At 49.7% G+C, this 21,539-nt stretch overlaps 1 protein-coding gene across 1 annotated transcript; it reads left to right on the top strand.

The window, feature by feature from the left end:
• Positions 1–1,188: 1,188 nt before the first annotated feature.
• On the top strand, positions 1,189–17,559 carry DCPS (decapping enzyme, scavenger; the record flags this gene model as incomplete). The annotated part of the gene is made up of 5 exons (XM_010286055.1): positions 1,189–1,357; positions 8,958–9,103; positions 12,600–12,713; positions 16,041–16,151; positions 17,113–17,559. Coding segments are annotated over 5 exons (807 nt in total), but the record flags the coding sequence as incomplete, so codon positions are not given.
• Between the last annotated feature and the right edge of the window lie 3,980 nt (positions 17,560–21,539).

Below are 21,539 nucleotides of genomic sequence, written 5' to 3'. Positions count from 1 at the left end.
GTGGCCAGGGGCTCCCCGGTCACCTCCCGGTGTTCTCCCCTCCACAGGGCTGCGGCCCGGCTCTTCTGTACTCAACAAAGCCTAGCCCCAGACTCTCTTTTCCAGCTCAGTGCTGCCCAAATCCGGGCAAGAGGCGGCTGTTAGCAGCAGCGCACTGGAAAGCTTATTTCAACCCTCAGGGTATTTTATTTTTTTCGTATTAGTGTAGCTGTTGATTTTGGCCCAGCGAGCAGGTTTTTCGTGCTTGGTGGGTAAAATGGCATTGAATTGCAAGGAAAATGATAACTCTGGGCCTGTAAATAAGATAGGCACATCAATCAGGTGCTGTAAAAGGGAAATTTGTAATAACTCTTAAGTTTTGTGGCCAGAGAGGCTGGCTGTGGTGTGGGAGCAGTGCAGCCGTCTCAGCTTCTGTCTCCTGGCGATTTTCATCCAAAGCCGGCAATGAGGATGGGGAAGTTTTAGGCTGCTGCTTCTGTCTCAGGGCAATAGGTTGATGATGTTCAGTGAACTGAGCACAGACCTGCCCGCTCTACCCTGTGAGTGTGGCTGGGTTGGAAGCCCCAAGGTGAGCCCCTGTGCTCTCCTCAAGCGGTGGTCAGGGAGGCCTTGCCGGGGTCCTGTACGAATGGGAGTGATTTGGGGGTGTGCTCTGCACCCTGCTCTTCCCCAAACCAGCACGCTCAGGCCATGTCCAAATCGGGGTTGTGGTTCCTTGGAGCAGGGCAGCAGTGCTTGCTGCCCCAAAACAGCCTAGATTTGCTCCCTGACCATGATGCAGAGCCCTGTGCCTGCTTCCTCCCTCTTCCTGACCCTCCAACAACCCCGTCAGCAGCCCCATGTCGACTTGTGGATATCTGAGATGAAATCAGTGATGTGGGTCAGTGGGAATGCGACTGCGGACTCTGGGAGCATCCAGGGAGGTGCAGATGGGCTCCTCCAGAAAAACACCTGTGTTCCCCACTGGGGAGCGGATTCCTGCCATGCTTTAGGGCAAATGTGTTTTATTTTTGGATGAGTGCTGCCCAGTGGGTGGTTTGATGGGGATGGGGTTTGTACCCGAGAATTGCGAGGCTGCAAGGTGTGTCCCCCATGGTCCCTGGGTGGAGACATTCAGGTCCTGGCCTCAAACTCTCCAGGCAGTGCTGTGTCTGTGTTTGCTGACAGTTTTATCCACCCTTACTCCAGGTGACCAGCTCCTCTGGAGAGGGGACAGATGCTGTAGTCATCCTGGAAAAGACTCCTTTCCAGGAGGAGAAGGTATCGGACCTGCTGAAGAAGCACACGAAGCTGGAGCTGCAGATGTGCAATGACATTTACAGCACGTACCACCTCTATCCTCCCCCGGAGCTGAGCGGTGAGTGCTCTCGGTCTTGCACAATGGCGGTCCTGGGAAGGCAGCTTGCTCGGTGGCTTGGCTGTGGACCAGCAGTCATGGCTGGGTTGTGGGTTGGTGTGCTCCTGCCAGCTCCGGAGGGGAGGATGCATCACGTCAGGCAGGTGCCACTGCCGGACCTGACCACACCACCCCAGTTGTGGTTTGGCCGACAGCAGCAGACCTGGCTGAGGTGGGGAGATTGGTGGATCGTTGCCGCTCCGAAGGCGACATCTTACTCCCAAGGCTTTGGATGCTGCCGTGTTTCACCCCGTTTCCCTTGTGCTGTCAGACACCTAGCTCAGCTGATGAGTAGCTGGCTGTTAAATGGCCCTCACTTGATTACTTGCAATCATCTGCCTGTGCCTTGATTTAAAGGTGAAGAAGGGCTTGTGGGTCTGAAAGCTTTCCTCCTGTGGGTGTTTTTTTTTTTTTTCCTTCAGTGATGTTGGTTAATCTGGTAGGATATTGTCTCTTTCCATAAGGTTTACCTTGAAAACAGTCTCTGCAGAGCACATGTCAGCTTTTTCTCATTCCAGGGTATCATCTCATGTGCCTTATTTTTGTTACCTGATGTCGCCTGGTAATGACCGCCAGCCAGCATGTTTGCAGGGGGGATTTAAATGCTGGTAACCTTGAGTGCCTGGGGTGGATGGGCACCTGGCCTCTGCCTTTCAAGCTTCTCCCTGCTGATTTCACACATCCGTGTGTTTCGAAACCCAATTAATAACTGAGTGTGATCAGGTCAGATGAGCGGGTTGGAGATCTTCAGTTGAAGGCTGTCATCCTGTGAGACAGATTTTTCTTTTGTTCCTTCACGAAAGCACTCCTATTTTAGCGCTGTGTCCATGGTGTAGGAGGAAGCACTGTCTGGCTTTGGGAGCCTGAGTTGTGCAAAACTCCTCTTGTGCTGTCAAAACCTCTAAATCAGACGTTTCAGCGTTACAATGCCATGTTTCAATGGCAGGAAAACACTGTGACACCACAATTATTGCGGATGCCTTGTGTGGGAAGATGTTAAAGCTATGCTTTGTTGGCTGGAAAGACTCCTGCTTGGGCACCCACTGGGTTTGAGGCTGGCAGCGACTTGCAGCCGTTCCCACGAGGTGGCATTGCAAGACTAAAATCCCCTGGGCCTCTCTGCAGCTGCAGCCCTGCCGGCGGTGCTGGTATTTGACTTCTTTGTAGCACTTTGCTTCAGCACTGTATAACTCCAGCAGTACTCTGATAGCAAGATTTTTTTTAATTTAATTTAAGATTTGCAAAACCCCTTGCTGGGGTGAAAAGGCTGTTAAAGGGTTGCTGGTCTCCATCAGTTCTGTGCCAGGTCCTGCTTTCTCTGAGAAGCTGGAACAAAACCAGGTCTGGGTCTTTGCACGTACCATTTCTGGGCTGTTGTTAAACTAAATCCTCGCTCGGGTTGTTTCTGTTCTGTCTGTCCTCTGTGCTGTGACGCTGCCTCTGTTAGCCACGCTGTTTTTCACATATGGCTCGACTAAACCTGCTGTGCTTTTGGATAAGTGTTTGTGCCATTCCTTTTGCAGGTTTCAGTGGGGAACAAGCCTCTGGCTTCCTTCTGAAGTCTATCTTTTTTAATTACTTTAAAATTTGCCTTTAAAAGGCAGGTTTGGCAGAAACATACCTGTCTTTGCTTCCCACCCCTCTCCTTGGCACCGCTGTGCTTGCTCTGGATGTTGGGCAGCTCCAAGCAGGAGATCAGGAGGGGGCTGTGGTCCCTGGTGCTGCTCTCCAGGCTCCCTGGCTCTGAGCGGTGAGTCAGGAGGCTTCTTCCTTTGAAGCAATTCAGGGCCAAATAGCTGTTTTTGCGGGCACACTGCTTGAGCCGCTGGCGGGCAGCTGGGCTGGCACCAGAGGAAATGGTCGTGTGTGTCAGGAGGGGAAGGAAATTGCCCTTTTGAGCTGAGTCATGGCCCAAGGGGGGAGTCTGTGTGAGGAATGCAGCTCATAAACCTAAAACGAAGGAGGAGAAATTTCCTGTAAGGCTGCAGGCAATGTCAGGGCTTGTGAGAAAACCCTGGATGTCGAGCGATCGTGTGGAGACCCAGTGAGCCCTCGCACTGCGTCTGTCTTGGCCTCTTGGTTGCAGGGTTAGAGAGATACAGGGTTTTATCTCCTGGCGCTTGCAGGTTTACAACTGGTTATCGCGATGCAGTAAAAGTATTTTGCAGAAAAGGTCAAACTTTGGCATTAAGCAGTTCCTCCAAAAAGTCCCGCGTTGCGGTGTCACACAGAAGAGGAATTCGTCCTGGAGATTTCACAGCATCTTGGGTGGCTAAGCCCCTCCACCTTCAGCTTCTTGCTTTCTAAAGGTAAGATAAACCTCCAGACTGAGGAAATCATGACCGCAGGTGACTCGTGATGTTGGGCACACTGACGGTGTGAAGAACTGCCTCCGGGTCCCTCCGCTTTTTCAAAGTGTGTTTCTCAATGCTGCCTTTGTGGTTCAGAGTTCCTGGGGGGGGGCCCTCTTCATTCACCTGGAGTTTCATGATAGCTGAAAGTGGATATTTTCTTCAGCCTTTCCCCGCCTCCTCGTTTAAGTGAGTTGGATGCTGTTCCCTCTGTGGAGTCAAGCTAACACAGGCCTCATGCGATGAAAGCTTCTTTTGTCTTGATGGTAAAAGAGCCTGCGAGGCTGGGCCAGTCGCTTTGTTTGCATGGCGAAGGCAGAGAAAGGGAGGCCAAAAGAAGCACATTACCTGAGCAAATGACTCCATTCTGCCCCAGGAAGAGGAATTTCACTCTGCTGCAGCTTAAAGATGAGACTTAGGGAGCCCGCTGGCATGGGGACATACGAAGATGGCGCCGATCAGAAAGGACCTCATCTGTGTCTTGTTTGGCTCATTTGTTTTACTGGCCACTGGGAGAGATGTGTCAAGGCTAAAATGGGAAATAACATTTGCAAACCAGCTTAGTAATGGTCAGAGTTCATCTGAAGGGCAACCTAAAACCACCCGTCTGAGGAGGAGGACATTTGTGAACGAGTCTGCTGGGAGGAGTGTCGGAGAGCATGCCTTCTGATTGTAACTGCCCCGCTAACAGCAAAGGCAGGTGCGCATAACTGTAAGGCAAGTTGCTGGATGTTACATAGATTTAAGAGGCAGTTTATGCCTAAAGGTGTGAGGTCATGGTGGAGGAAGCCCGAGCTCTGGGACTGTCCCTTGCAGGGAGAGCAAGGGCCACTTTCATAGCAGGGAAAAGATTTTCCTGCGGACAATGCTTGACTGCAAAAGCCAGATGGTTCAAGCAACATGTTCCCCAATAACATCCAGCTCCTGGTGTTGCTCACACCCATTTAGCAAGGAGAGCTTGCTGTTTCCAACAAAAAAAGGCAACCGTTTCTTTCCTGGCTGCTGAGGAATACTGTGTTTCACAGCACCAAAGCTGTGCTGCTGTAATTCAAGGGCTCTTATCAGTCCTTAAAGGAGTCTTTACTCGCTGGGCATGGCTCATCCCTGCACTGCAGGCTGAAGCTTATTAAAAACATCTAAAAATGAGCGCATCAGGAGATGCTCCGGCTCCATCTCTCCGACATGGGGTGGAGAAATTGTGGGAGAAATGGGAGAGCTTGGAAGGAAAGTATTCAGTCATGCAGGAAGTGATACATGTCCCTGTTGTCCTGAGCCCAAAAAGCGTCTAGTTTCAGGCAGTGAGAAGCTGGAGAAACTTGCATGAGCTGCACTGGGAAGGCTAGTTTGTCTCGGTGTTTCCACGTTCTGCCTGCCTGTGGGGCTTGCCCATCAAAGAAAACTCTTTCCATTTACACTCCAGTAAAAAGCTGGAACCTGAAGCAGAGGCAGCGTGTGGGGTAGTTTAGGGGAAGGTGGGAGGTATCGTCATGCCTTGCTCTATTTTTTGGACGGGATTGGTAACCTGCAAATTTTTTCTTTGCTGTGGCTGTTGCAGCTAGATGAGTCCTCAGTCCTTGGTCTGTGGATGAGAACCAGGGGCCAGACAGCCTTGGCAGAAGTCCCCAGCAGCGCGCTTTGCTTGCTCTGGCATGTGCTGGCCTTGGAGACTGAGCTCTTGCAAGCTTTATCCTTTTGTGCTTTTATTTCATTCAATAATGAGCCCAGATGTCTGAGGCAAAGCTGTGGTTGTACCTGGTCAGGAGTGGGTTAAAATTAAGTGTTGCCCTGTGACTGCTGCGCAGTTGTGATCATACAACTAAATAAACTATGTTAATAAAGCAGGGGAAGGGGGAGGTTGTGCATCGTTATATTTAGCCAGGGCTGCAATGGAGGAGATACCTGGCGATGGGAAGACAGCAGCAGAGCTGTATGCAGCAGGAAAGATGTTTGTGGCGGGGTGGGGAAACCCAAACAACATTGCAAGAGTGCAAATATGACTTTCTTTGCCATTTCCTGGGCTTGGCACCTTTCTGCACCTGACAGTTGAGTTGATTAGGCAGATTATAAGCCAAATTTCAGCTTTCTGCTAGCAAAGGGCGGTAAAAGTGCCCCTGCCCAAAAGTAGAAACAGGTTGTTCCTGCCCTGCATGCTTCTCTTGGCTTCCCAGCATGTTTAAATCTATTTAAAACAAAACTGCTGTGGCCTGTTTCAGCATTGCTGAGTGGGATGGGAGAAGCGAGCGCAAGGCATCTCAGCGGGTCGCCCCAGCCTCTCCTTGCTGTTTGCATCAGTTTGAAATCAGATGTGCCGAGCTGCAGGGGGATGTTGGCAGAGCTTGGGGACAGCGTGGCACGAAAGGGGATGCAGCATTGCTAGTGAGCCTGGAGTGCGCTTTCCTACGTGCGCAAGCTTTCTCTACTTCCATCCCATCTGTGAGACGTAGCTGTCCTGCGCCGTAGGGAGCATGGGATAATGTGTTTCGTCCTCTCCTCTTGGTGACAGCTGCCTTCAGCCACTTTTTCCATAAGTTCCCCAAATGAGCTGTATTTTGTTTTGGTTTTTTTTTTTTGTCTTGGGTTGTTTTTTTTCTTTTGTGTTTAGCAGGACTGCGGAGAAGTTTTGTTTTTGGTCATTCTTATAATTCCTTTTTTCCTGAACAGGCAAACAATGGTGTGGTGTATCCCCTCAAACACCCTTCGTAGGGTGAACTGGCTGATCAGTTGTTCTCTACCATTGCAGTACCTCTGCCTCCTGCTCATCCAGATTCCTTCAATTAAACTTCCTTTTTTATAACCTCCAGTTAATTGATGGTCAGTCCTGACTTCCAGAATAAACCACAGGTGTTTCGTGGTGTCCCTGGGCTGGTGTTCAGGAACATGCTGGCTGATGTGACTCAGACATGAGCGGAGACAATCCTTGACCCTTCAGTGAGTTTAAAAACCCACATCACGTGTCCAGCAGTTCTTTACCTGCATTTCCAGGCCAGGGTAGGTTTCAGCTGCCCCACGGTGTACGTGATGCTTTAATGCACATGGAGTCTGCCAAGAGCAGGGCGGCTTTTAAAATGGAGCATTGAACGCGGCCGGTCGCCAGCAATGGAAAGATTTCGCGGCGAGCCTGGTCTCGCCGTGGATGTTTCCTGCGGCTGAGCCCAGCCTTAGCTGGGACTTTGCATCCCGTGCGCAGGCTCCTAACCATAGTCAGGTTCTGAGCATTTATCAAACAGCTTCTCTGGCTGTAGTGACTTATGCTAATTAGCATTGCTGGGGTGTTTTGGGGTTGATGAGACCTCTAGAAGGGAAATAATCATTAGTGAACCACAGCCTCTCCCCCCCTCTCCTCTTCCAAACATCTGCTGCTCAACCGCAGCTGCACATTAAGGGTTTCTCTGATCTTGCACTAGGCTTTAAAGTTATCCTAAGTGTGTCTCCCCACTATGAGCAGCCACCCCCCAAATTGGGGAGGTGCCGCAGAAGCTGAGAAAGGTCCTCTGCAACCCCGTCCTGGGCAGCGCATGGATTTTGGGTGTCACCGCACCCAGCATAGAGGGGTTTCTGCTGCAGTCCCTGCTCTTTTTTTGGGGTGGAAAATTAAATTGCGGAAGTTTCAGCCTGAGGGTGGATGTGATATTTTCTTATCTTTTGCCCTTTTGTTTTCTCCATAGTGTTTTGCTGATCTTAAAGTGAGGAGCAGAGGAGCTACAGCCTTGTCTTTTTTTTTTTTCTTTGCTATTACATCATTCTGCTAGAAGTGCTAATTGAGTCCTGGAAAACAACCTTGTCTGAACATGTGTATGGTGGGAATCAGACCAGACTGCCCTTGTGGTTTGCATTTTCATATTTCATGTTACCAGCATTTTCCTGTGGATTTCATTAAGCTGGGTTTGGCATGAAATAAAAAGGCAGAGGCTCTCAGCTTGTGCCACGCCAACCTTAGGAAAAGCAGAAACCAGAAAACTGAGAAAAAATAATAAACCCACCCTAAAACCTGGCTTTAGGAACAAATAGATACTTATATTCAGTGTCTGTTTAGCATATATACATATATAAAGCGTGAAGCATGATGTTCCATAATACCCTGATGAGTGTGCAGCCCATGGTTTTTGTGACCGTGGCAGACCTTGGGCACAAGCTGCAGTGTTTGCAGTGCCCCAGCCACTTGCTTCGTTCTGATCTGCTTCATGGGGTTTTTCTCCTTCCTGCATTACGCTTTATAGCAGATCTCAGTTAGATGGGAAGGCGCAGGCACTGCTCATACCCTTGGAGTTGCGGCAGGCTCTGTATCGCACATCTAATCTTGGCCAAAGGGGGATATTTTCTGAGTGTTTTACCACTGGGGGTAAGATTTAGTGCTGCCAATGTCAAAGCTGCCAGGTTGACGAGGAGCGCACTTGCACCCTGTTTAATGCCACAGAAATTGCGCAGCAAAGTTTTAATCTCAAGGGAAACAAAAATTGTTTTCCTTTTCCTAAAGTAAACAGCTAAATGCTCTTTGTTTGTCAGTTAGTGCAGGGGAATCACTTCGCTTTCTTCCTTCAGTTTGTCCCATGCTGTGTTAACCCATCAGCACGTGTTGTTTGCTCTGGATCCATCCCTGTGCCCTTGACCTCTTTGCCTCCTGCGCACGGGGCTCGAGGCCAAGCATCGTGATGGCTGAGAGCTCTGGGAAGGAGCCGCTCCTTGAGCCAGCCCCAGTACAGCCCCGCTGTTTGCAGCTCGTGCGACCTCTGGTTTCGTGGCTGGAGAAAGTTGCTGAGTGCTCGCTCGATAACATACCATAAGCTTCAGATTTAAGTATGAGGAAGATGTGACTCTGCCCCTGGGGTCGTGTTTCTGTCTTGGTTGTTGACTGCATATAAACTCTTCCCTAGGGAGCCCCAGCTCTGCCCTGATGTTGCTGATGTGCCTAAAAAGACAAGTGTGGGAAAAAAAACCTTTCAGACAGCGAACTCTTCCACCTGAACTGGAAAGACAGGCCCCGGCTGTGTTGTTGGCTTATCCTTCCTCAAGAAAAGCAGTGGCAGTCTGGGAGGTTAAAGCACTTGTTTGCTTTCCATGTCTATTCTCCTCCACCCTGCTATTTTAGTGGTATCTTTTCAAAATGTATTAGTGTGGCATTTATTGGAAGGGAAAACAGGTTTATTGGGGACTGAAGGAAGTAATGTGGGTTTCATCTGTGATGGTAATTCAGTAAACATATTTGTTTCTAGAGATAAAAACCACAGTGGTGTACCCTGCCACGGAGAAACACCTTCAGAAATACCTCCGTCAAGAAGTTTATCTCATCCGCGAAACCTGGGAGGATTACAAGAACATAACGCTGCCCTTCATCCAGTCCCAGAGCTTCAGCATCCAGGTATGGATACCGCTGCTTCGCTGAATTGTCTGGGCACTGTGTCCCTCTGCAGAGATGGACATCTTTGGTCTCCTCCTTTAACACGCTGGGCTGCCAGATGTCTCCTCTGAAGCCCAGTTTGGAGTCAGAAGAGTCGGGAGTGCTCTGCCCCTGTATCCCTCTTGGCTGTTCCATCAGCGTGTTGTCAGCTCCATGGGAGCAGATGCTTTCATCTGGCAGGGCAGCCTGCTTCTCAAACACGACTGGCTGCAGATTATTTCTGCAGGTCCCGAGTTGTGATGCTGCCTGCTTCGCTGCCTGCCAACTTATCTGTTGGACTTTGTTGAGGTTGTCTGACCTTTGGGGTAAGCTCAGTGATGCCGAACAGGGCTTTTTCTCCCTGGTGTCCCCATTCTTCTGTCCTCTGCAGCGTCCTTCTCCATCTTTGTAGAAAATCATTTGCCTTGGAGATGGACCTGAAGTCGCCTTTCTCAAGCCTTCTGGAGACTTGCTGTACTGGGGCGTTCCTCCTCTCCAAGGGTGGCTCCCTGGGCATTGGTGCAGTTCGCTGGACTTTTTCGGAGTCTCTTGGGTGTTGTGGGAAGGCAGAGATTGCTCTTGGATTCCTGCATCACAACTCACTCCTCGGGCTTTGCCTACAGCTCCTCTGCCTTTCAGCCCTTTGGTCTGTATTCCATGTGATGAAGCTGTACTTTTAGTGTCCTCCTTGCGCCGGGTAGCAGCAGTGGACTTTTTTCCTGTTTAACCTCCTGTTTGACCATTCCTCTCCCTAGCTTTCCTCTTTAGAGACCAAAGGAACACACATCTGTAGGGACCAGTTCATGCCAACCTGTGCAGAAGAGGGAATAAAACAAATCCTGCGTCTGCTGAGGCCATCTGTTAAAAATAAACTCCTTTATCTCAAAAATAAACCCAAAACCAAACAACCACAGGCCTTGGGTATCCCCCCACACCTCTTTCCTGTTGCCTTAAACAGCAGCAGAACGGTTAACAGGGTTTGCTGTTGCAATGTCTGTTTTCTAATCGCTTGCAGATGAATGTGAATCCTGCTTTCCACGTCTTGTACCAGAAGGCACCTTGCAAGCTGCAGTGTGCACTCAATTACTCCTTGCCTGCCTGCTTTTCTTTGCTCCATAGTTCAGCGCTCTCGCTGGCAGCCAGGCTGCAACACCAGTAACACGGAGGCGGCACTTACTACCTGGAGAAAGACAAGAGCATGTTTCCACCAGACAGCAACCTGCACAAATATTTTCTCCGTGCTTTTGCGCTGAAGGCTGTTACGTTTCCTGATTGTAGCAGCCGCCCTCAGAAGTTGCTTGAGATCGTGCTCTCTGCCTCTTCCACCACATGCTTGCGAGCTGATTTCTGTGCATGGAAACATATTCCTGATGACCATCAGGAGCATCTGCTGAGAAATCATGGTCAGCACAGTCAGTCCTTGACCTCTGTGATTTGATAATGCTGTTTCTTGCCTTTAACTGGTTTTGACGAGCGGAAGGGGAAATGTGAAGGGTAACAGAAATATCGGGGGACTACAGAAGCGTCTCTGTTTCCTGCTGGAGGATGCAAAGCGTGGATGCTTTCAGTATAATAGTTTTATTGTGGTGCCAGTCTCTGGACATGTGTTGTCCTCGCTGGCCTTGTGCTGGAAACAGCAAGAGCGGTCAGCTGGTGCCCATCACATGAGGCAGCATTGGGTTTAAAATTCAGCTCATCTGATCAGTGAACTTATTTAGGGCACTGATAGCTTGGCACTTGTGAAAAGAGCAGGCATTAAAAAAAAAAAAAGCCGAAAGGGTAAACTTTCATTTCCTGCTCTGCTTCCTGCCCTGCTTTTTTTACCAGGGTCACAGAGCACAGCGATTTTGTGCTTTGCTTTCCAAAATCGCTTTGAGAATCTAATGTTCTCTGAGATGTTGTTGCTAGGAAGAAAAGGCCAGAAATTTAAGCAAAAAAAATCCCAACCCAACAGATCAAGGGAGGAGAGGTTGGTTTCTCCCTAAGGGTATATTCAGGTCAGTTCACAATGATACTAAGTTTTGATTGGATTAATTAAGCTCCTGACAGAGTTCCCCAAAAGGGCTGTTTCTTTATCTCGCGTGTGTCGTGTGCACAGCAGGTCACTCGGTGTGTTTGTGAGACTGGCTGCGTCTTCCCTACCCACCTGGGGCAACCAAAATGTTTCATACCTAAACTTCACGGTGAAAATGATGTTTCAAAACAGTTTCAGCTTTCAAGCCATTTTGTGCTGCCTTATCTTCTAGGGACCTGGCTGGGGACTCCCATGGCAGTCCAATACTTAAGACAGACTTAAGCTAGAGCATAAAGTGCATTTTGCAGGTGTAAAGAAGGATGCTCAAGCTCAGGTTGGTAGCCAGGAAAAGCAAAGATGCTTTCCGCTTGTCTTACACTATCACTTATCTCTGGTCTCTTCTAGTTTGTGGCCGAAACTCATCTCTGCACGGTGCTTTGCTTTGAAGGAGGAGCGCAGGGGGGTAACCAGAGCAGGGATTACAGGCAGTCTGGGGGCTGAAGCTTTAAGTATAGAGGAAGAAGAGTGGTGAGCTGCTTTTTCTAATCAGCCAGGAAACCAAGAGATGTGCATTGCCCAAGAAAACACAGGCCTTCCCTATTTGTCTGGTGAGCACTGGCTGCAGCAGCCGGAGCCACATCCAACCTCAGGCTCACAAGCAAGCAATCTGCTCCTTCCTTTCTGAATGGGAAAAATCGGCTGAGTTCCATTCCCAGACCTAGCTGTAAAGGTTTCAGCACAGCTTGGGAGGTAAAAACATGCAAACAGCCCCGTGGTTCTGCAAGAGGCGTCTGCTGAGTCCCGGAAAAGCCGGCTTCTACCCCTGCCTGCCTCACTGGGGTCTGGTATGCTCCGAGTTGCTTGTGCTGGTGGCTGGTCTGTCTGAATGCCTGTACCTGTCCCTTGCCAGCTGGTGGGAGCACAAGAGAGGGCGTGCTGCTGACCCTCAGGGGTTTTGGTGCTTGTAGCAGCTCCATCTCTATCCAGGTAAAGCAGCGAGATCTGGTTTATTGCTAGACCCTGTTGGGGAGAATTATCTCCAGTCCTTTTAGGGGCAAATGCAACTATTTCTACACTGGGTGAAACTATCTCTTGTTCAATTCCTCATCTCTAGCTGTGGCCAGTTCTTAATGCTTGAGAAGAAAACAAAAATCCCTGAATAATTTAGGTACCTGGCAGTGCAGTGCAGTGCCGTGCAGCGGGGTTGGGGGCTATCTTTTCACTGAAGTGCTCATAATAGCCTGGAGTTTGTTGCTGGAGTGTTTTATGGATAATTAACTACAAATGTTCCCAGCCATGAAATTATTTTGTCATCTTACAATCAAGTAATTGGGGTGGTGGTTTTTTTATATTCTAGTTGCAGGGAATGTGCACTGAATCCATGAGCTTGGGCTAAATGTGCCTGAGGTGGTGTGTTTTTTTTTTCCCCTCTGCTGGTTTGTAAATCTCAAATTTCTCTTTCAGTGGGTGTATAATATCCTGGAGAAGAAAGCTGAGGCTGATCGAATCGTCCATGAAAACCCAGATCCTTGCAATGGCTTTGTTCTAGTTCCAGATTTTAAGTGGAATCAAAACCAGGTTGGTTTGCTTCTCTTATCTTTGAAGTGATGCTGCTTGTGTGAAAGTAATCCAGAGGAAATGTCCACTTTTGCGCTACTAATAGCACACTAATGAAAGTTTTAGTAGGAGTATGTGTCCTTCCTGTTCGTGCTGTCGTTAAGTGATGATATTGCCAGGGCCTTTTATCACATGCTAATTGTGGACACCGCAAAACACAGGCTGTTCTCACTGCTGCTGGGTGATTTATTTATTAGCTTTGCTTTCTCTTTCCTGTATTAGCCCAAATGTTGTTGTGATGTGTTTGAACCTAAATCCAGCTGCATGCTTGTTTTGGTTGGGTTTTTTTTGCAAGCCTTAACTTTGGGCGCAAACTGGGCAGATGTGTTGTCCTTGCTGCAATTAACTCTCTTCCACACAATATTAAACAGATGGTCATTAGCTTATGAGCAGCTGCTTAACCCCTTGTGGGAGTGGCCACTCATTGAAACGAAGAAGTTTTTAAGTCCAGGCTGTAATCCTAAATTGAGTGGCTCATTATTTCCTTGGGCTCTGGCTCCCTTTCGTGCTGTATTGCTGGGGACTTGCCTGGGGAGGTGAAACTCCACACATAGACTGCTTGAAGTTGGTGGAGTCAAAAAAAAAAAAAACAACCCAAAAAAACCCCCCTTCGTGTTTCTGATCCTAAAAATGCTTCTGCAGGTGGCAGGGGGGAAGTTACTATATGATTAAAACTTAGAAATGGGAACTAACAACTAAGAAAACGGGAACACAAGCCTGCTCGTGGGCAACACAATTCTGTATTTCTGTTCTGGGAGCACCTATTTCTGGTCTGGTGATGAGTATCCTGGGGGAATGACTTGGGGAGGACAGGCAAGTAAGTCACTGCAGGGTAGTCTCTGGTCACCATGAATTCCTTGCACATCAGCTATTCAAAAAATCCCTTGCCAAGCTCTGATGGGGTAACGAACCTCAAATTTCCATTTGTTCACTGGGAGGCACGACCTTCCTCTTGGAGAGACTTTGCAAAGCGGGTGATACACAGCAAACTTGCAGTCGTACACCACCATGCCTTGTTCAGCGCCCTTTAGTTTCAGGGTGGCAATATTTAGGGATCACAGAAAGTGAAGCATGCTGCCCCTTTCCTTGCTTCGAGCAAAGCTTTGGTGTAAATTCTTGGTCACTGCAACTGAGCTTCGCAACTCGCATCAGGATTGGAGACGGATGGGCTAAAAATTGTGCTTTAGCTTTCTCTAGAGACCTGTTGTATCCACATCTTGCAGCTGGCACGGTCAGGGAGTGCTTCTGTGGTAGGATTTGTCTTTAGGGGATGTTTCCCCATGCTGCTGTTGCCTCTTGGTATGCTGAACAGGATCTTCTTGATTTCTTCCCAATGGTTGGGCTGCTGTCTGCAACTGCTGTCTGCAAGGAGAGAGCTGTCATCCCTGGGGCTATCCAGGACCTTCGCATTGCCGGTCTCTTTCCCAAGCAGGCGAGCCAGCATCCCAGCAAGGGCTGTCGACTTCTGCCTTTGAGTCAAGTAATTTCTTCCTGGCTGTGGGTGATGCTGAGCCAGAGCTGATCCAGCAGCCCCAGGGCTGCCCGTGAGCACCAGTTCCTTCTGCTGTGTCCCACCAAACAGGCAAGGCTACTAAATTAAATTAGGGAAGCGAGACAGAGTTCCCAGCAGGACTCTCCGAGCCTCCCTTTAGAAGCATTGCCTTGCACTAGCTTAGCACCTTGCCTGCAAATGCTGTGAATTCACCTGTAATTATTTCAGGCTGATGGGCGGGAGGAAGATTGCTCGTTTGCATCGTGAAGTCTCCACGCTTGCTGCCAGACTCAACCTTCTGGGCACTGCATCAGTTCCTGCGGCCTAACCTTGAGAGTGGTTTGAGTTGGTTTCTTGGTGTGGGGTTTTTTTGTTGTTGGTTTTTAAATTTTCTACTTTTTTTTTTTTTTGTGTGGGGCTCACCCCCCTTTCTTTTGAGTTGGTTTCAAACCCGCAGGAGCCCTGAGGCGTTGCCTGAAACGATGCCCGGCATGACATCATTCAGGGCCTTTTTAGCAACAGGCTTATTTGTTTCAAACAGCAACATGCAGATGTTGTTCTAAGGAGAAGAGATGTTTGCTTTTCCTCCCGTCAGCCAGCCCTGATCCAAAGAGGACAAGCTGATATGCCATATTTTTCTGGAGCTGTGCGCAGGCGGCTTTGGGAATCAAACCGAACCATGAGCATCGCTGTGCTGGCTGGGTGCAAATAGCAGCTTCATATTATGAGAGCCCCAAGTCAGGGTCCTGAGAGCATCTTTTGTCATAAGCATCTGTTTCCATCTGGGTTTCTCACAGCCCTGAAAAGATCTGCAGGATCCCAAATATATAAACCCTTTGCTTTGCAGTGTTTATATTAGAAAGCCACTAACTGAGTTGAAGGAGATGGGGATTTTTATTATTTCTTTTTTTTTTTTTAAGTGTAATGACCCACAACCCTATGTCTTGTTAAACATTGAATTTGGTAAGTGCTTTGGGAGATGCCAAAGGTCTGGCTGAGAGCTGCTGAACGGCTGTATTGTACTGCACTGGGGTTGTCCGGTGACTGATTAGGTCTTAAAAATAGTTATTTATAGAACTGGCGCAACTGGAAAGTGGCTGGCTGTTTGCACAGTGGAAATATAGGAAGCTTTTCACTCGGAAAAATCTACAGTCGCAATTTTGGCCGCTGCGCTTCACTGTAAATCCTCATCTGAGTGTGGAGATAAACCATTTGCTTGCTCTGCAGAAAAGGCCGTGCTCGGTGTGACGTCTGTGCGTGGGGGTTGCTGGCAGACCCCGCAGCCTCCTGGGCTCGAGCTGGTGGGTGCCTCAGTTTCCCCCACATAGCAGAGAGGGTGCCAGCACGTTTTCTGCCAGCCTCAATCTCTACTGGGACAACATTTTTGAGATGCTCAGGGAGACGCTGTGAACAATGTGCAAGGGCAACAGCAAGTGCTGTGTTTATGGTAGAAAAAGAGTTGATGGATCGATCAGCTTTTAAAGCTGAGAAGATTATTTGTGATCCTGCTGTTGATCGTTTGGGGTGAAGCTGTCCTCTTCTGCTTATTCCCAGACAAAACCCAATTCATCCAGAAATGATGCTTTGAGGTGCAGTGGATTTGTGGGCGAGCACATCTTGTACTGGGAGATTCATATTGGATTCAGCCCAGCTTGGGTGTGGGTTAAACATGACAATGGGTACCCCTTTATAACACAGCCTGGAAGGCTGTGGTTGGGGTCTCGGTTCCAAAGTGCTTGTGCCTCTGTCTGCCCTTTCTGTGGTCACTTTTGTCACTGTCCTCCATCTCTCTCCAGCTGGATGACCTCTACCTGATAGCCCTCGTTCACTGCCGGGAGGTCAAGTCGCTTCGGGACCTCACCGCTGAGCACCTCCCGCTACTGAGGAACATCTTGCAAGAAGGCAAGGTAAGTGCCAGGCTGGTCCGACGCTGCTGTCCTGGCCCGGGGAGCATGGCCTGCCTGCCACAACATTACTGCCTGCGTTCTCTGGCAGCTCTCCAGCTGACCCACACACAGCATCTGTGTGGGCACCGGTAACCAAGAGATGACAATACGTCGTGAACTGGGGCTGCGCTGCCCTTTCTAGCATCTCTGCCCGGAGGCCCTGGTCCCTGCTGCTCTGCCAGCACCTTCCCCTGGGGCATAGAAAAGCAACACCTCATTCAAGGTGTTTCAGGAGTGCTCGATACTTCTCTGTTAGGAGTGAGCTGCAGGAGTCGAGCCCTGTCCTCCCCATATTGATAACTTCCTTCCCCTTGACCGTTTTCACTGGCCGGCAAGTTTTTCCCAGCCCTGTGACGGGGCATGCTTGGTAGATGGATGTGTGATAGCTTGTCTTTCCTTCACTGCGTTAGAAATTTGGAAAGTAATTGCACTGGGGAAAGCGGAGATTAATTAACAGATTAGTCAGGGGATTGCAGTGTGCTGAGCAGTGAACCAAGCCAGTGTGCTGGATTTTGCTGTTGCTGTTTATAGCTTTAATTACACCGGCTGGTAACAGGATCCCTGTAACTTGCCGAGCGAGCCGAAGCGATAAGGGTGGAAGGGAAAATGATACGAGCAGAGAGCACGTCTCGTCACGGAGGGAGAAAAGTGGGGCAGCCAGAGGCATCGCTCCATCCCTGCGGAGGCTGAAACGGAGGATGGGGAAGAGCTCTGTCCTTCCCAACTTCCCCCTCTCCCTTGCTGTGAGGATGGAGGAAGCAGAAATCACTTCTGCCTTTCTCTTCGCCTTTCGTGCCATCCAGGGATGCTCCTTTCCGTCCGTAGCAAGGTCTGTCTGTCCATGTGCTGCCTGCCCCCAGCTGCCCCGTGCCCTCGCTGCGCATGGCTAGTCCTGACCCATGGCAGTTTTTTTTCTCCTTAGGAGGCCATCGCGAAGCGCTTCAGTGTGCCCGGATCCCAGCTGCGAATCTACCTGCATTACCAACCCTCCTACTACCACCTGCATGTGCATTTCACTGCCCTGGGCTACGATGCCCCGGGCAGCTCCGTGGAGAGAGCCCATCTCCTGGCAGATGTGATCGACAACCTGGCGATGGACTCCATGTACTACCAGAAACGGGCTTTGACCTTCGCCCTTCGGGCTGATGAACTTCTGTTTAAGAAATTCCAGGAGGCAGGAAGGGTGTGACCTGGCAGAGGTGCTTTCGTATCTTTTTATTTTTAATAAATGCCCATTTTCAGGGTGTTTTTTTTTAAAAGGTTTTGGTGCTTTTATTTTTTTTTAACTCTGATTTTGTACAAATTGGGACTGACGGCCCATTGCTATGGCAACCATGTCTTCTGCTAAGTCAATTAAAATGTTGACTGAGTAACCCCTGTTAGTGTGCTGGTTTTTACCAGGGTTGTAGCACCAGACTGGGCACCTCTGGGATGCAGCAAGCAGAGGGGTTTGGACAGGAGGGTCTGTGTGCATCCACCTTCTCCACCCAAAATACAACCCCTGCCACCACATGTCAAGCCCAAACAGGGGAGTAGGCAGCTTGAGGTGTCCAAGAAAACCCACCATCCTCAGTAACTTTCACTTATTTCCTACGGATTTACCCTTGGGAGTGGGATTGCAGCTTTCCTGAGGCAGGGAGGAGTTTCTTGCTCCAAATAAATCAAATTACTAACCCGAATCCTCACCCCTCCCATCCGGCTGGCTGCTGTGAGCTCGGTGAAGGCTAATGAGACTGTGCCTGCTGCTGGATCCCCAATCTGAGCGCCATCACCTCTACCCTGCTAATTAGTCATACATCTGGCTTAAATGAGCTTGTTTTAAAACGGCAGCCCCTCCCTGACACAGGCTTCTCAAGGTTTTGCAGGGATTCCTCAGTGTGCTTCTTAAAAAAACCCCATGAAATATGTAAGATTGCTCTTCCTTCTGCCAGGGTGGTGGCACGGCAGTAAATGCCTTCCTGCAGCTGCAGGGTCCCGGCAAAGGAGCCTGCCGAGACCCTGGATAACTTTGTGACTTTCCAGCTTTGGTGAGGTTTTTCTGCCTCTTTCAGTGAGATACCAACTTCTTCCTCACTGCTTGATTCTGTTTAAATATTCCTCATGCGGTGACCTGGTGAGAGTTGCCTGTGGCAGTGGGAAAAAACGATTTCTATGTGCAAAGAAGCTTGGTCCACTGATGCAGCCATCACTTCCCCTACATCTTTTCCACTGGACACCAACCTCTGAAAACTTCCTGAGTTCTTGCTGCCAAAAAGGGCTCTGGTTTCTGGTCAGCTGGTAACCAGGGATGTAATTGCAGGAATCATCTTGCTGGCTACCCTAGTCAGTTATTTATTCCTTTCAACACACAGGGCTCTAAGGGTGGTTTTTTTTTTTTTCTTTTTCTGATGGTGGGGGGTGTGGGAAGAGATGCGATTTGTTTCCAGGGCTGCTCAGTGTGCCACAGCGCTGCCCTGTGACAGAGCAATCCGGAGCCGGCTGGATTGCAAGTAGCATTGAGACACCTGGGGCTTTGTTTGGCTCATCCGATTAATAAATATTCAGGTCAGGCAGTTCCCTCTTAGCAGGAGGGGAGAGGCAGAGCATCTGCATGCAGCCACCTTTTCTTATTTCTCTGCAAAAATGCAATATGTGGTAAGAAAGCTGGGGTAATCTGCTGGGGGGGGTGGAGTCTTTCCCTCTTGTTTCATATCTACTCATCCCCTGAGCAGAGCACATCTGGGGCCAGAGTTGGTTTAGGAGCTGGGGAGCTGCTGTAGGAGTGGATCTGGAGAAGATCAGCGTGGTTGACTGTCCCTTGGCTCTCTGCATCCCTAGGTTTTAAGTTGCTAAGGGAAAGGGATGAGTTTTTTTCAATACCAGAGTGTTTTTGGCACCAAGAGGGAGCTTGGTCTTCATGGGTGAGGGCACATCACAGTTTTATGTACCCACCCAGGCCAGCCCAGGAATAGAGATGGTTAAACAACAGACAGGACCATTCTGTCACCTGGGGAGCTTCCCTGTTCTTCAGGTATTAAAAAAAACCCCACGTCTTGAAAATAGAGTTTCTGAGGGCTGCGACAGACGATGGAGCAGTACAACATCTTCCGCAGACCATCTGTCTGCTCCCACTGGAGGAATGGCTTCTCCTGGGAGACAGAAAGCGTGCTGCCTGGCCATCGCCCATCTCCTTTGGGAGCAGCGGGGATACGTGGAGCCTGAGACGGGTGCTGTCCCTGCCTGCCCCGAGAGAAGGGGGCAGGGGGATGCACTTGGATGGATCTATGGCTGGAGCCTTCACAGGATTTATTGAGGTCCTGGGGCTGGGTTTGCAAAGCCAGACAGTGGTTCCAGGCTACCGGTTGAGGAAGGGTGATCCCGAGGTGGTCGGCAGGCAGCAGGACAAAGCCGGCTTGTGCCAGGCATGAATCGCCCCATTCTTGTCCCTCTCGAGCAGACGCTGCGAGCCTGGCCAAGGGCATCCCCCTCCTCCTTTATTAATAGATTGTGTTCGCCTGGCTCCTGCTTTGTCCTCGTCACCCTTTTGGGAGCGTTTTGGCTGCGGCATGGTGGTGCGAGGCCGTTCTGGATGGCAAAACCTCTGCCTGTGCGCTCGTGAGGCAAGAAAACAGCGCTGTTCCTCACTGCTGCAGCTGGGGCATTTTCTAAACTGTTTCCTTGATGTGATTTCCAAATAGCTTTGGACCGGGTGATGGTAGAGCTCGTTAGAAACTCACTTCTCAAACAGCCAGGATTTCCGGCCCCCCCCTTTTCTTCTCCAAATTATTTGGCACTCATCACGCTGAATTAATCTAGGTGGCAATTTATCCTTTGTAAATTAAATATTAGGGCAGGGTGTAGTCATTAGCAATGACTAACTACCCAGCAACCGCTCGTGGCATTGTGCTAAGGCAGCAAATACATCTCCAAAGCATGATATTTTCTGGTGGGTTTTAAAAACGTGTCATCTACTGGAGCTGCAGTGGCCACTGGAAGCTCTTTGCTGGTCTTTGGGTCCACCCAAGGCATCCCTTGGGTGATGGGTTACCCAAGGAGATGTGAGTAGGCAAGGCAAGCGCCCCGTGCGTGCCCTGTGGATGCACGACTGGCGTGCTTGGCTGTCCTGAGGTTCCGATGGGGTGGACACAACTGGTGTTCACCGCTTGGCATGGGATCACCATCGTTTCTCCAAACCTTGGAGGAGCTCGGGCCACAGCACTGAGACCTCTCGGCATGGAGATCCCGGGAAGGCAGCTTGTGTGGGAGAGCAGCTCCCCCATGCTGGGTTTGCATCTCTGCAGGGGCTTTTATTCTGCTCTCCGTCCTGTTGATGCTGCCCCAGGCCGTGGCCGTGGGGGTGTGCTCCAGGATGGAATCCATCACCCCAAAACGAGCCCATCCCACCGTCACCAGCGGGAGAGAGCTGGGGACCGAGAAGATCCTGGGAAGCGAAGCTTTGCAGCCTTTTTAAATATTCTGTCTTGGGGGCATGGTAAAAATAGACATTTGGGATGCATTATTATTGCTGGAGTTTTATTGAACGCCGTTTATTGTTTTCAGATGCAATAAACCTCGCGGGGAACCCAAGAGACCGAAGGGTCTAAATATCCTTCAAGCGAATCCCAGCTGCCCCCGCTGAGCTGTGGCCCCAGTAATTGCCCCAGGATTGTCTATGAGCCGGTGGCAATTAAAGCCTAATTACGGTGGGCTTGCCTGTCACCAGGGGTAAAACTCTCTGCCCCGTTACCTCGCATCTCGCCAGCAAGGAAACCCCATCCTACGTAGGTTGAGGGAAGAAGCGAGGAGGCTCTTCAAATATTGATGTGGTTGCTCAATTAGCCTTGGCAATACCGGAGCCATCAGCTCAACAGGTATTTTATCAATTAATATTGTTGGCGCTGGACATGTCGATCTTCAAATGGGGCTGGTGCCCTCCAGGTTCCCCCTAACTCTTGCTTTCCAGCCTGGTAAAGGGGAATAAACTTTGCTGCCTTCAACAATAAACTACCTGCTACCGGAGCCAATATTTCATGTTATTTCCCATGTAAAAATCAGCCTTAATATCGCTAATTATCTGAGGGATTGGCAAAACCCCACCCTGGCGCAGGAGGGCTGGATTTTTGGACCCTAGAAGTCAAAGCTGTGTGGGGTCGGCCGCGGATTTCGTGTATTGTGATGATGGGATGGAAATGAAATCCCATGGGAGACCGAGGTGGCCGGGCACGGGCTGTTCCGGCGGTGGGCATTAATTTCTCTGCAGGGAAAAAAAACCGCCAACAAAAAACCAACCAAACCCCAACAAAATCTTAATATTGAGTTGATGATTTTAAGCAAAGCCGTCCCTGGAGCCTCCGTGCATCGTCTCGTGGG

This window comes from Phaethon lepturus, unplaced genomic scaffold (assembly GCF_000687285.1).
Source record: "Phaethon lepturus isolate BGI_N335 unplaced genomic scaffold, ASM68728v1 scaffold32354, whole genome shotgun sequence".
Lineage (NCBI taxonomy): Eukaryota > Metazoa > Chordata > Aves > Phaethontiformes > Phaethontidae > Phaethon > Phaethon lepturus.
The sequence above is the reverse complement of the archived record's forward strand: the minus strand, read 5'-3'. Positions and strand labels throughout refer to the sequence as shown.